The sequence below is a fragment of the Capra hircus genome, chromosome 28 (genome assembly GCF_001704415.2).
Source record: "Capra hircus breed San Clemente chromosome 28, ASM170441v1, whole genome shotgun sequence".
Taxonomy (NCBI): domain Eukaryota; kingdom Metazoa; phylum Chordata; class Mammalia; order Artiodactyla; family Bovidae; genus Capra; species Capra hircus.
The window spans coordinates 15918447-15930992 of record NC_030835.1 but is presented as its reverse complement, the minus strand read 5'-3'; the positions used below and the strand labels follow the sequence as shown (position 1 = coordinate 15930992).

The following is a 12546-nucleotide window of genomic DNA, read 5'->3' as shown; positions in this document are numbered from 1 at the left end:
GAACGGTGCTCCTCAGCGCTCGGCTGAGCCACGACCTCAGAGACAGCCGGCTCCGCGCGCCCCCGGCAGAGGCGCCCCCCTCCTTCCCGCGCGGTGGCACAACCTGGCGAGCGTCGGCGGCGCGGCTCCCGAGGCCGGGGCGGGCCGAGGGTGCGGGATCTTCCACTCGGCCCGGCAGAGGGGGAGCCGGGCCGGCACACTGTGGGGCGGCGGGGGAGGGGCTGGGCGGCCCTAGACGGGGGCGGGGCCCGGGGGCGGGGCGAGACGCCGAGCTCACCTCCTGAGAGCGCAAGTTCTCCCCAACCCCAGTCCCAAACTCGCCCCGGCAATGCAGTGGGGTGATTGGAGGCTGATGAATTTAGGAGGAAGTTTTATTCTAAAATGGGTCCAAAAGGAATGGGAGGAGGTCCAGCTCTTCACCAGAAGCCTTGTAACCCAGGCTGTTGAATCTAAACCTCTGGCCATAAGCCTCCAACAGCAGTAACACAATGGACTGTTTAAAGGTTATTTTATTAAATATCTTCAGTTCAAGGTTTCATTGTAACAAAGCTATGAAGGGTCTACCAACATTCAGAACAAACACTATTTTTAAATTATTTCTATGTCATCATGCAAAAATTCTGCATCAAATGCCTTCCATTTCCTGTTTAAAAGGTGTTGTTGTTGTTGTTTTTAAGTCTATTGTCTATAGATGCTGACATTAGCCCCAGAAGAGGAGTAAGAATGCTAAGAAGTGGGGCTGGAGCAGCCATATGAAGCTATGGGTCTTAATGAACTCTAAGACCATTTGTCTTCAAGCCAGCAAAACCAAACCCTGTGGTGAAGGTGTCTGCGTGCTGGTACTGCAGGCTGCTGGGCGGGAGACGGCGGGGACCCGGGGGCTGGGGCATGCAGGAGGTGCTCGGAGGAGCCTGGCTAAATCCAAGCACCAGCACCTGTGAGTCTGCTCTCTTCTCAGCTGGCTCCAAGGTAAACCTGTAGCTTTGCCTCTTCTCCCAGCTCCTGTGCCTCCTTAAGGCAGTCCAGGGAGCTGGGGTCTAACCCATCTCTCCCCCAATAGTGCAGACATTTGTGCAGACAGACCTGCACAGTTGTTTGGGGGGAAACCAAAGCCATGACCAATTGCTCCTCCATTATCATCTCTGCTATCTGCTTAGAGTATACATTCTTCCCTCCTGGAATGGAACTCCTTGAGCACAGAGAGGGACAACGAAGGTAGGAGCCTTGGCTCTGGACGTCTCTTTTGGGTACATGCAGGTGAGACGGGGGTGATGCCCATGCAGATTGTCCAGCAGTAAGTCTAAACTTCAGTTGGTCAGTAAAGAAGTCTCTTTATAGAGGATACCTCTTCTTGCCAGAGTAGCCAAGTCAGTCTCAAAGACAGGAAAAGAGATTGGCGTGCAGCAAGGGAACAGTAAGAAGGGAGGCAGCCCTGAGGGCAGCCTGAATGCATAGAAACCATCAACTCAGTCCCGCTGCCTCACTCCTCCCATCCCACAGGAGCACTTGGCAGAGGGCCCAGGCCCAGATGAGAGTCAGCACAGGGACCACCACCAAGAGAAGGCAAGACAAAGATGGTCCAAGTCAGCACGGAAACAGAACTGCCAAAGGCGGCAGGGGGAGCCCAGACCAAGGCCTGGCTCTCTCCTTGCTAAGTTATAAGAAAACAAACACAAAGCAAAGCGGCAACCCCTCCCACTTCCCAGCTGCTAGGATTGGGCCTCAAGATCAGAGCCCACGTGCATTGTGCATCCTATAGAAACGGATGAGTAAGTGAGTGCATGTCAGACTAACACGAGGTTTCTCATCAGCTTCGGAGCAGACACGCTTCTGCAGCACCAATTCTCTTCCCTTCTACGCTAAATGGTAGAGTACAGCAACGTCCGGGCCCTGCTTCTCAGTCCTGAGGCCACTGCTTCTCAGCTGCCTCCACAGCAGGCTGGGAGCTCTGCATTCTCTCCCAAGTAGGTCTGTTGGCCATGGTGTTCTCATAAGCCTCGTTCTAGGCGCGTATACAAATTCTGAAGAAGTCCATTCCGAGACCTGGGGCAGGCAGGCCATCTCAGAGGCTGCAGTCACATCACACAGCCCCCAGAGCTCTGTCAGAGTTCTTGCCTGGTCCCGAGTCCATGGAGGCCAGAGGCCGAGCTCACCTCTTCAGGGCTGGTGGGTGAGCCCACTGCTTGTGCCAGGATGGGCATCACACAGACTCCTGCCTTCTTGCCAGCCCAAGGGCTGCCGATGGTTTTAAAACACATCATGGTATGGATCCCACTTTTTTTTTAACAATCTTTTTTTTTCTTTTTTTCCCCCTTAAATGTAAAAAACACCTCGGTACAGCAGAGACAGACACGAAGGGCGGGCGGGAGGGCTGCATGCAGGGGCGTGCATTGGCTGCTGCCGCTTTGTAATTTAATTGTTTTAAACCTCAAACGAACAGGACTGCCGCTGTCACTCAGGCCCTCCAGAGCCACTGGCTGCGAAGGTTTGACCTCCGGCTGGGATCTCCTCATGCCCCTGTCAAACAGGACAGACGTGGTAACAGGACAGAGGACAGTACGCACATTGGAGTTCCAGAGACTTAAACACATTACACACGTGGCCAACTCTGCCCGAGAAGGTGGAGGATGGGGGAGAAGCTAGTATTTAAACATAACATCACCTCCCATTTGCTGAGCACTTACTGACTGATTTACTTACAAGGACCTTATTTAAATCTCACAACAAAGGAGGCAGGCACCGCTCCTTCCCTCTTTTTAACAGCTGAGGAAAATGAGGCTTAGGGAGGGGAAGTAACCTGTTCAAGGTCACCCAATGTAGTGTCCTGGAGCCAGACCCAAGTCTGTCTGACTTGAGAGCATAACTTATTGCAACCACCACACTGTCTGGCCTTCACTGCGCTTCTGGGCTGGCCCGAATGTCCTCCCCCAAGGCCACCTCTCAGCCCCTTCTTCCTCCTCTGACCCCACGTGTCCCAGCCCCCCGCTCCCCACCAGGTGCACCTGTGGCTGAGCTCACTGCAGCGGTGCGGCAGGGGCCCCTGAGCAGTGATAGTGGACATTGAGCCACTTGCCATCCCGGCGATGCCAGACCCGGGTCTCCTCCGACTGGCTGGTGCGAGGCCGACCCTGCCCATCGATGTACTGGGTGAGGCGGATGTAGGCAATGCAAGCCGCGTCCTCTCCGATCACGTGGACGTGTGGGTTCAGGATGGTGGTGTGGATGGGCTTGCTGTTCTTGGACAGGACTGTAGTGGGCAGGGTGGGGTGAGGTAGGTAGGAGGGCGTCAGGCCTGGGGACGGGCATTTTCCTCCCAGCCTGCACTTCCCAAGTCTCACCCTCTCTCCAGTAACCATTCTGGGAGTCGCCAAGTTCCCCCATACACTCTCCAGAGGCTGGGAAACCCCATTAGATTAGTTTCAGTTATTTAAAAGGAAGAGAAAGGTGGGGAGCAGTGTTAACAGCAGCTAGTATTTTAATCAGACAATGTACTGCGGGTTTTACATGCATGAGCCATATTCCTTGGTCGATATTATTTTCTTCGTTATAAGATAAGGAAATAGGCTCAAGGAGGTTAATTAAGTAATTTGCCCACACAACATTTGAACTGAAGATTATCTTAACGAAAGACTATGATGATCTTTCTTCCCCGACAGGTGGGTTTAGATTTCATAAGCCTTGTGTGTGCTCAGTCGCGGCTGACACTTTTGCAACTCTATGGACTGTAGCAGGCCAGGCTCCTCTGTCCATGGGATTTCTCAGGTAAGAATACTGGAGTGGGTTACCATTTCCTTCTCCAGGGGATCTTCCCGACCCAGGGATCAAATCCTTGTTTCCTGTCTTGGCAGGTGGATTCTTTACCATTCTGAGTCATCTGGGAAGCCCTCATAAGGGTTGGCTTGTCCCTAATTAAGACTGTAGAGCAAAACCAAGAACTTAAAATATTCAAAATTGATTTTGATTTTTATAAAGGCCCAAAGTTAAAAAAAGAAAAGTCAGCAAAGCACCAAGCTGAGGGTACTCCCAGAGCCCCCAGGATCCTCTGGGGGGAAGCCAAAAGAAGATGTGTTGCCATTATCAGCAAATACCATGAACTGTGTTGCTTTTACTGAGATTCACATTTTAGTTCAATTCGAATGTTAGGGGCTACATGAGACCTTTCAGAGAGTTTCTGTGCGCTCTGGAATTGCTTCTGGCTAATAGAATTATTTAGATAACCTAGGGCTTATAACTGCAGCTGAGACATGGAGAGGATGGTAGTTAGCAGAGAAAACAGTGAGAAAATAAAATTCAGGGCAGGATGGGGAAGGCCCAGGATAAAGTGGGAAAGACGAGGAAAAAAAATGAGGAGGGGGATGGTCTTAGTGGAAAGAAAGATGGGAGGAGGTGATGAATTAGCTTCTTATCCTCTGGGACTTCCAGGAACTGTCTGGAGCACAACACCCCAGCCACCCACCCCTAGCCAGGACTCCTGAATCCCTCAGTGGCTGGAAGGAGGACCCTAGCCACAACTTCCAATCTCACAGTCACCAACGGTGCCCTGTTACTTGTTTGCACATTCTTAGCCTGGTTTTAATTTCCTCTATTGTGAAACCTGCAGACACAGAGCTTCATTATTACTCGTTGATATCATTTCAATCTAACCTCTCACGGTTTCCAAGTATCTTGGAAAGCAGTAAGGCTTAAACAAATACAGTGGCCTTGATTACTATACAGCGGCACTGCTGCAGAACAGAGGGGCACACGGGGCTCTGGGAGGAGGGCCTTTGGAGATGCCAGCTGAAGACCATCCTCAGGCCCCCGGAGGCAAGCACACAGACCAGGGTGCAGCAGGCAGGCCCAGTAAGGGAAAAGCGGGTGGCTGGAAAGAGGAGGTGAGCAGGGATAGAGGCAAGGGGGTGAGGGGCAGGCAGGAGTATCTCAGCAGCACGAACCCACTCACGATTCTCAAAGTAAAACTTATGGAAATCCATCCCTTCCACGAGGTTACCCAGGGCCTCAGGCTCAAAGGAAGTGAGGCCTGGATCACAAATCTTCCTACAGGGGAGGGAAAAAAAAAAGCAGCCTGTCAGTCTTATATAAGAATTATTATCTATCTTCCTCCAGTGGCAGCAGGTGAGCTGTAGGCTGGGCCTGACAAGATGGCTGAGATCTCAGGGCCCTGCCAGCTGAGCAGCTTAGCTCCACCTTTGCAACCCACCAGCCCAGGCACCATGGGTGGGCTCAATCACCAACGTCTACCTGGAAGGGCTCTCAGGGGCCTGGTGTTTAACTCAGATGCTGTGCCCAAGGCCCAGCCTTCTCTTTTCCCTGGGTCCCAGCTGCTTTTTGAAAGGCAGGAAGGGCTTGAGAGATGACTTGGATCTCAAGGAAATGGGTCTCTACTCACGTGTAGGCCTCAAAGTCCCCATTGTTGATGGCCTCAATCAGTTGTTCTGTGATCTTAATGATCTCTTGTTTCCGCACTGTAGGGGGAAAAATCCAGCAATTTACCCATGTGAGACTGGGATTCTCCCAGATGACACAAAGCCCTCCCCAATCCATCAGAGAATCCCCTGTGATCTCTTTGACAAAGACATCCCTCTTCTCTCTTTAAGGCCCTTCTCTGGAAAAGCGAGCCTACCGTTCTCTCCCTTCGCCCTCTGTTGTCCACAGACCTAATGACCCTTTTGTCCTAAAGCCCGCCTTATGATCCTCTGGCCTTTGCCTCCCTCTCCATCAATAACCAGGATGCAGAAAACACTCTTGTCTTTAAAGCAAGGAGCCTGACACCCTGTGAATACTCTGCCCTCAGTCTTTGTATCCCATCCCCACAGGTTCAGGCTCTCAAAGAAGCATCTCCTGGATATGGCTGTTTCCACCACTCATTTCTCTCACCTGAAGGGGCTCAGTCAGGTCTCAATTACCAGCCCACCTTCCATCCCCTCAGCCCTCACACAGTGGTCCAAAACTTAGTCCTGGGCACCAGCCAGCCTGAAATCAGACTCTAGCCAGGGTTGAGGAGGGCTCCAAAGAAGGAACAGACCCCTGGGATGGATGCTTAATTCTCTTCGCCTTATTCATCTCCTCCACAGGGCTTTTTGGGGTAAAGGGCCTCGGAACTATAAACACTCTTTTTAAATGGAGCCTCTTACCAGCTCCGTTTACCCTTGGAAAAACTCTAAATCTCACACCAGCTCTCAAGCTAGGATGTGTCCCTCAGGAAAACCAAGGACAAGGCTCAGACTGACAGGCAGGCAGAGTTGGTGCCCTCAGAGCACCCCCAACCCAATTCCAAGCCAAGGGACTGCTGATGACACCTCGCTCTTGTGGGCAGCTCACTTATAAAGCGCCACTATTAGCAGAGGGTGCTGCCAGGGTAAGGGAGCCCCAGGCTGGCCCAGGCCATGAGCGAGAGGCTGCAAGACAAATGTGAGCATTAGAACAGCACAGCCAAGGGGCACAACTGGGAGAGGACAGTGCAGCCAGCACAGGGCCCCACAGGCATTGGCACCATCAGGAGGGCGGCTCGGGTGAATAAGCAGGAGGGTAGGGGAACCACAGGGCTTCATCCACTTTCTAGAGGCAAGCAGGTATATGCACACACAGACAAATAGACACACAGACACACACACGCACACACACACACACACCCTCTCCAACCCCACCAAGCCCATCTGCAAGACCTGACTGGGGCCCTATGGGTGAAGAGGCTCGTGTTTAGAAACTCTAGAAGTATCGATGGTAGGAGGGAAAGCAGCAGACGAAGGCATCCTCTACAAAAACACAACTGAAGATGTAAATACAAGCTACCACTAACCAGCTAAGCATCATATCAAGACATTCCACTGTCCCATTTATATTTCTGAGGTGAGTGTCATTTGATTGCCACTTTACAGATAAAGAAACTGTAGCTCCAGGAGGTTAAGCTACTTCACGCATTTTTGAAGGTAGTGGAGCTAGATTTAAACTCAGGTCAGTCTCACCCCAAGCTCTTAGTATGCTATTATGCTGACCCTCACGAACCACTGAGGGGAACACGTTTTCTTGACTATGAATTTCTCCACCACCTCACACCCACTACCATGGGCCTGACTTCTGACTCCACCTTTCTTCCCGCTCAGCGCTGAGACGAGGCCCTCTGCATATCCCACTGGCTTTCTACTCCTACCCTCCTGCCACATTCTTCCACCCACTTTTCTTCATGTCTTTGGGCCCCAGTCTCAAGGACCCCTGTCTGGTCTTAACAGCACCTCCATTCAGCTCCCCCACCCAGCAGAGGCTGAGCTCCCGAAGCTGTAGTCACTAGATGACAGCTGGGCTGGGCTGACAGCTCTGGGTGGTGGGTGGGGGGATCCCTGAGGGGCTTCAGGATGAGCCAGGGAGACGGAAGCCAGAATATGCCTCCCTCACACTTACTGGCTGAGGAGCAGAGAGAAGGCTGGGGCTGCATGCCTGCAGAGGGGGCTGTCCTGTCCCGGGAGCTCCGTCCTTCAGGCATCGAGCTGCCATTCCCAGTGCGGAGCGGGGCAGCTAGCCAGCCAGGGCAGGGCAGGGCAAGGCAGAGCAGCCAAAACAAACAGAACAAGGCAGGTGAGCGAGCAAGCCGGACAGGACCCGAGCCCGTGGCACTGAAGAACTGAGGCATGGACCTGGGACCACGTCCATGCTGCCAGAGAGGCCTCCCGGCTGAAAGCCCCAGGAAGGGGCACAGACCTGGGTTTGCGGCTTCCAGAGGAGCCTTCCAACAGCCTGTACAAGGAGCCCTGGTCTCAGGGAAGATGTTCTAGGGACCCACGCTACAGGGTCAAAAGCCCAGCAGTGACGGAGCCGCTGACTCTACCAGTATCACCAGAACTGAAATGACCTGATCTCAATCCCGGCAGCCCTGAAGGCACTGTTCTTTCCTGCCTTGTGTGTTTCTGCTTTCTCTTCTTGATTACCAAAGATTTGCTTGCTCCCTTATTGCCTCGGGTGTGCTCTCTCAGCTGTGAGCTGCAACATTCCTCCGACTTTTCTGAGAACCTGTCCTAAGGTCACTTAGGACAAAGGGAGCAATCCCAGGAGGCCAAACCGAAGAGTCGGACAGAGATTCACAGTGGTCTAGCCTGCCATGCCTTCCCACGTCCCCTGGCACTCTGGCCAGGCCCAAACTTAAGCTGGTGTCCTCATGGGACCACTGGGGCAGGGCCAAATGCGGTTCTGACTCCGTCACTCACGCCAAGGCTTTGTGACAAGAGTGACCCACCAACCCCAATGTGTCCAGGACTGTTCTAGTTTTAGAGCCCAAAGTTCTACATTCTGGGGAATTACCTTAGTGCCCGGGAAACTGGGATCACTAGTGACCTTGTTAATGGCTCATGACATCTGCAGGCCACCTCTGCGGGGACTCAAGATGTCCCTGATCTGGGATATCACACTGTAGCAGACAGGAGCAGCTCTCTGAGCCCTGGGCCTCGACAGGCTTGGGAAAAGCCCTCATTTAACTATCCTGAACATGAGGTCAAAGAAGAGAAGCCACCTGCCCAGCCCAGCAACATGAGACAGGGGCCTCATCCCTGGGCCCATGGAAAGTAGCTTTTAGGCCAAACCCTCTCCTGGGGTACAAGGAGCCACCAATCTCAGTTCTGGGGGCAGATGAGGCAGGTGCCCCCTCGGGACACTGCTGGGGCCCCTTCCCCACTATGGGCCAACACCTACCTTTGAGGTCCTCATCTTCTGTGGTGGTGTTGCAGCTCTCTGTCGAGCCCTGCGGGCCAAAAAGAACAAGTTCCTATAAACTCAGGCCCTTGGAAACCAGAGGAACCAAGCAGAATACAAGCAGAGTACATGTTCCTATGGGAGCTGCAAGGAAGAATCAGACCCTTGCCATGTGACTCTTATAAAACTCTGATTCCCAAACACCCTCCTAAGTCTTCCCTAACTCAGTAAATGTACCACTTATCCAGTTGTTCAGGCTAAAATCTGGAGGTCTGATTTTATAATATGCTAATGCCTTTCTTTCTTCCCCTCATGTCCCAATTATCCAATCGAAAACCAAAAATCGGTCAGTTCTACCTCCAAAATAAATCGCGTCTTACCTCCTCTCTTCCAATGCACAGCTGAGCCCAAGATACTAACATCTGGCACCTGAACTCCTACCATAGCTGCCTGGCCTCCCTGTCTCCACACCTGCTTCTTCCCTAAAGTTCTTGCCCATAACACGGCCAGTTTTTCGATGTGTAAACTGGACTCCATTACTCCTCCGTTATGGGTTTCCCTCATAGCTCAATTGGTAAAGAATCTACCAGCAATTCAGGAGACCCAGGTTCGATTCCTGGGTGGGGAAGATCTCCTGGAGAAGGAAATGGCAATCCACTCGAGTATTCTTGCCTGGAGAATCCCATGGACAGAGGAGCCTGGCAGGCTATAGTCCATGGGGTCGCAATCATGCCGCCACCCCTCGGTCATGGGGTCCTCCTGACTTCTGGCCCTGACCTCGGGCGTGGGGTAGCTCCTCTCGGCCGCGCTATGTGCGCCGCCGCAGGACTCCACCAGGACCTCCCTGTTGGCTCAGACGGTAAAGCGTCTGTCTCCAATGCGGGAGACCCAGGTTCAATCCCTGGTTTGGGAAGATCCCCTGGAGAAGAAAATGGCAACCCACTCCAGTACTATTGCCTGGAAAATCCCATGGACAGAGGAGCCTGGTGGCTACAGTCCATGGGGTCGCAAAGAGTCAGACACAACTGAGAGACCTCACTTTCACTTTCTTTCACTCCCCCGCTAAAAGCCTCTAACAGCTTTTTTGTAGCTGCTGGTAAAAAATACAAATTTGCATTAAGCCTGACAGAGCAGGTCCTGCCTGCCCCTCAGGCTTCACCACCCTCCTGCCTCCCTCTCCTTGCTCACCATGCTCTGAGCTCTGATTTCCTCTGCGCCTGGCCCTGACCCCTGCATCCTCACTGTCTAGGGCACTCTGCCTCAGGGTCTACCCGGCTGCCACCTTCCAGTTGTTTAGTGTTTTAGCTCAAATATCACCTCCTAAAAGAGGCCCTTCCCGACCACTCAATTAGAGGCCCCGTTCATTCTCTATTTACTTCGTGACATTTTCTTCATAGCACTTATCACTACTGGATTTTATCTTATTTGTACAGATTTTGGTTTATCATCTGCTTCCCTTACACCTGTGGAGAGAGATTTCCTCTTGTTACCTCTGTAAACCAGAGCTGTGGATGATTCAATAAATATTTACTAATGGTAATGAAAATAAGGAGACAAGGATATTGAGGGCATCAAGGAGTGAGGCAATGGACAACTAATGCTCTAGGATTTGTATGTTTTTGCCTCTGTTTTACTGGCTCATGTTTACTCTCATTTAAGCTTCACTAGTCATGGAGGAAGATTCTATTATTATTAGAATCCCCAGTTTTCAGATAAGGAAACTGAGGTGCAGAGTGGGAGGGTGACTTGTCCAGTGGCCCAGGGCCAGGATCCAAATGCAGACCTGTCTGCCTCTAGAGGCTGAGCTCAGAATCACTGAGGTATGATGTCCTTCCCAGGAACACAGTGACGACAGGCCATATGCTGCCCCCAGCCGAGACTGCAAACACCGTGGCCCCTAGGTGCAGCCGTCTCCAGGACCCTGAGACCCTGTGGCCCAGTCCACCTATTCCCTGCTGACCTGGAAAGCAGGAGGCCAGCTTGGGAGCCACTCACCTTGATCCCATCGGTAGCGTTGTGTACCACGGTGGTTTGTGGCTCCTGTGAGAGAAGATGAAAGTTACCCTCCTGACCTGGGAACGGACCTACGGCTCTCCCCTGAGGGACCCCAGCCCTCGAATATTGACCCTATGATGACCACTGAGGCCAGTCATTCTTACAAAATATCCTGGTTCAACTGGGTCCCAGGCAGCTGGAAGCCCCAGATTTAGGGGACAGCACTGGCTGGTTAGGAGTAGAGGCCTAGTACTTGATGGAAGCAGGTACTGGGGAAGCTGAGGACAAGGCCCCTGCTCTCAAATCCAGCCAGACCTGAGTGTCCCTTCTCCCATGGGACAAGTACCCTGGAGCAGCTGTGGGGCTGAGGGCACAGGCTGGGCCTGGCCAACAGTGCTCGTCAGGGGCTGTGTGGGAGACAGGGATACTGGGAGAGTGGACTGAGGTCTCCCAGAAAGATTCACAGGAGGCCCTCAGCGAGTTGAGCCCAGACTGCTGCCTGTTCCACCCACCCCTGCCTGTGTCCAAGTTCCTGTCCTCAGCAGGCAGCTCTGGGGGGACAGAGTGCAGGGAGGAAGAGTGGGGGGGGTGGGGGGGCAGCAGCACTGGTCCCCCTCCCTCCCTCCCAGTTACCCCCCTGCCATCTCCACTTAGCCAGCAGCAGAGGGGGACCTGAGAGCACACAGTGCCCTTGACTGAGCCAGGACAGAACTCAGACAGCATGGGGGCTTCCCAGAGACCTCAGCACCATCCAGAGGTGGGGGACTCCAGGCCCCCTTCCTATTTATTGCTTTGTGAAGGAGGGGCTGAGGCAGATTTTACAAGGAGGCCTTCAAGAACTGAGATACAGAGGCCAGGGAAGCTCCTACCCTCTCCCTTTAGAAGCAGCTCACCTTCCTGGCCACCCAGCAGACCCTTTCGAGGCTGGGAGGCTTAGCTGAGAGCCCTGATCACTCTTTCCCCCCAAGAGCACAGAGAGCAGAGTTATGCCATGCAGGAGAGAGCATGGCCAAGCAGGACCATGAGGGGGCAGTACACAGAGCCACCTGCTCTATAGGGATGAGGAGGGAAGTGGCCAAGGAGGCCTGGCAGCGGGGGCAAGAGAAGGAAGCGGACAGAAGCGGGAGGCAGCCAGGGGCAGGGGCGGAGAAGCCGTAGTCAGGAGGTACCATGGCCGTCTGCAAGGGCGCGGGCTCTTGGGCTGGGCTTACGAGACTGTTTTTGTTGTTGCTCTGTGGCTGAGACAAGAAAACAGATGGTTTAGTTCCTCTAGTCGCTGAAGTAGATTGGATTTGACTCCCAGACCTCCCTTGTCCCCCAGCTTGGTCCGGAGGCGCTAGACCTGAGGTGGGCTAACACTCCCGTAACACTCTGGGGTGGGAGCAATGGCTGGATAGATGATCAGAGATTATTTGGAGGGACCCAGAGACCTAGCCCTGGAGGCATCCTCAAGGTGGAAGGAGCCCAAAGACTCGTTTTAAAAGCATCTCTCCAGAAATCTTTGCTGATGCTAGGTGCCCTGTCATTGTGCAATCACACTTGATGCAGAGAAATTCAGATCTTCTCACTTTATAGGGGGAAAGAAATGTAGCTTATGAGAAAGCAGAACAAAATTCAGAAACTCTGGGTCCCTGTGGGCAGTCCCCTGCTGCCCTTTCAATCTGCCACCTGCATTTCCTTCCCCTTACAACACTAGATTGAAGCCTGATCTGAAGAGGAGCAAGAAGAGAAAGAAAACCTGGTCAAGGAGACAGTATCCACAGAGGAAAGGGGTGGAATTTGACTCTGGATACAAAAGGCAACCACTGACCCGGGGGCGCAGACACAGGGCTGTGCTGTTGGCCTTTTTGCCTGGCTGATCTTAGACATGAT

General features: G+C 52.9%; 1 protein-coding gene across 18 annotated transcripts in view; it reads right to left on the bottom strand.

The window, feature by feature from the left end:
* Positions 492-12546, bottom strand: part of CAMK2G (calcium/calmodulin dependent protein kinase II gamma) — a 55106-nt gene continuing 43051 nt past the window's right edge. For 4 of the 18 annotated variants that reach the window (XM_018042363.1, XM_018042367.1, XM_018042364.1 and 1 more), the window contains 8 exons: positions 11844-11912; positions 10675-10719; positions 8680-8728; positions 7399-7512; positions 5390-5465; positions 4943-5037; positions 3003-3247; positions 492-2517 (listed from right to left, as the gene is read on the bottom strand). In XM_018042363.1, coding sequence (XP_017897852.1) covers positions 3015-3247; positions 4943-5037; positions 5390-5465; positions 7399-7512; positions 8680-8728; positions 10675-10719; positions 11844-11912 — 681 coding nt within the window. In that variant the 3' untranslated portion in view covers positions 492-2517; positions 3003-3014. Of the gene's footprint in view, positions 2518-3002; positions 3248-4934; positions 5038-5389; positions 5466-7398; positions 7513-8679; positions 8729-10674; positions 10720-11843; positions 11913-12546 lie in introns of all 18 variants that reach the window. The other 14 variants (XM_018042366.1, XM_018042369.1, XM_018042371.1 and 11 more) reach the window with 7 other exon arrangements.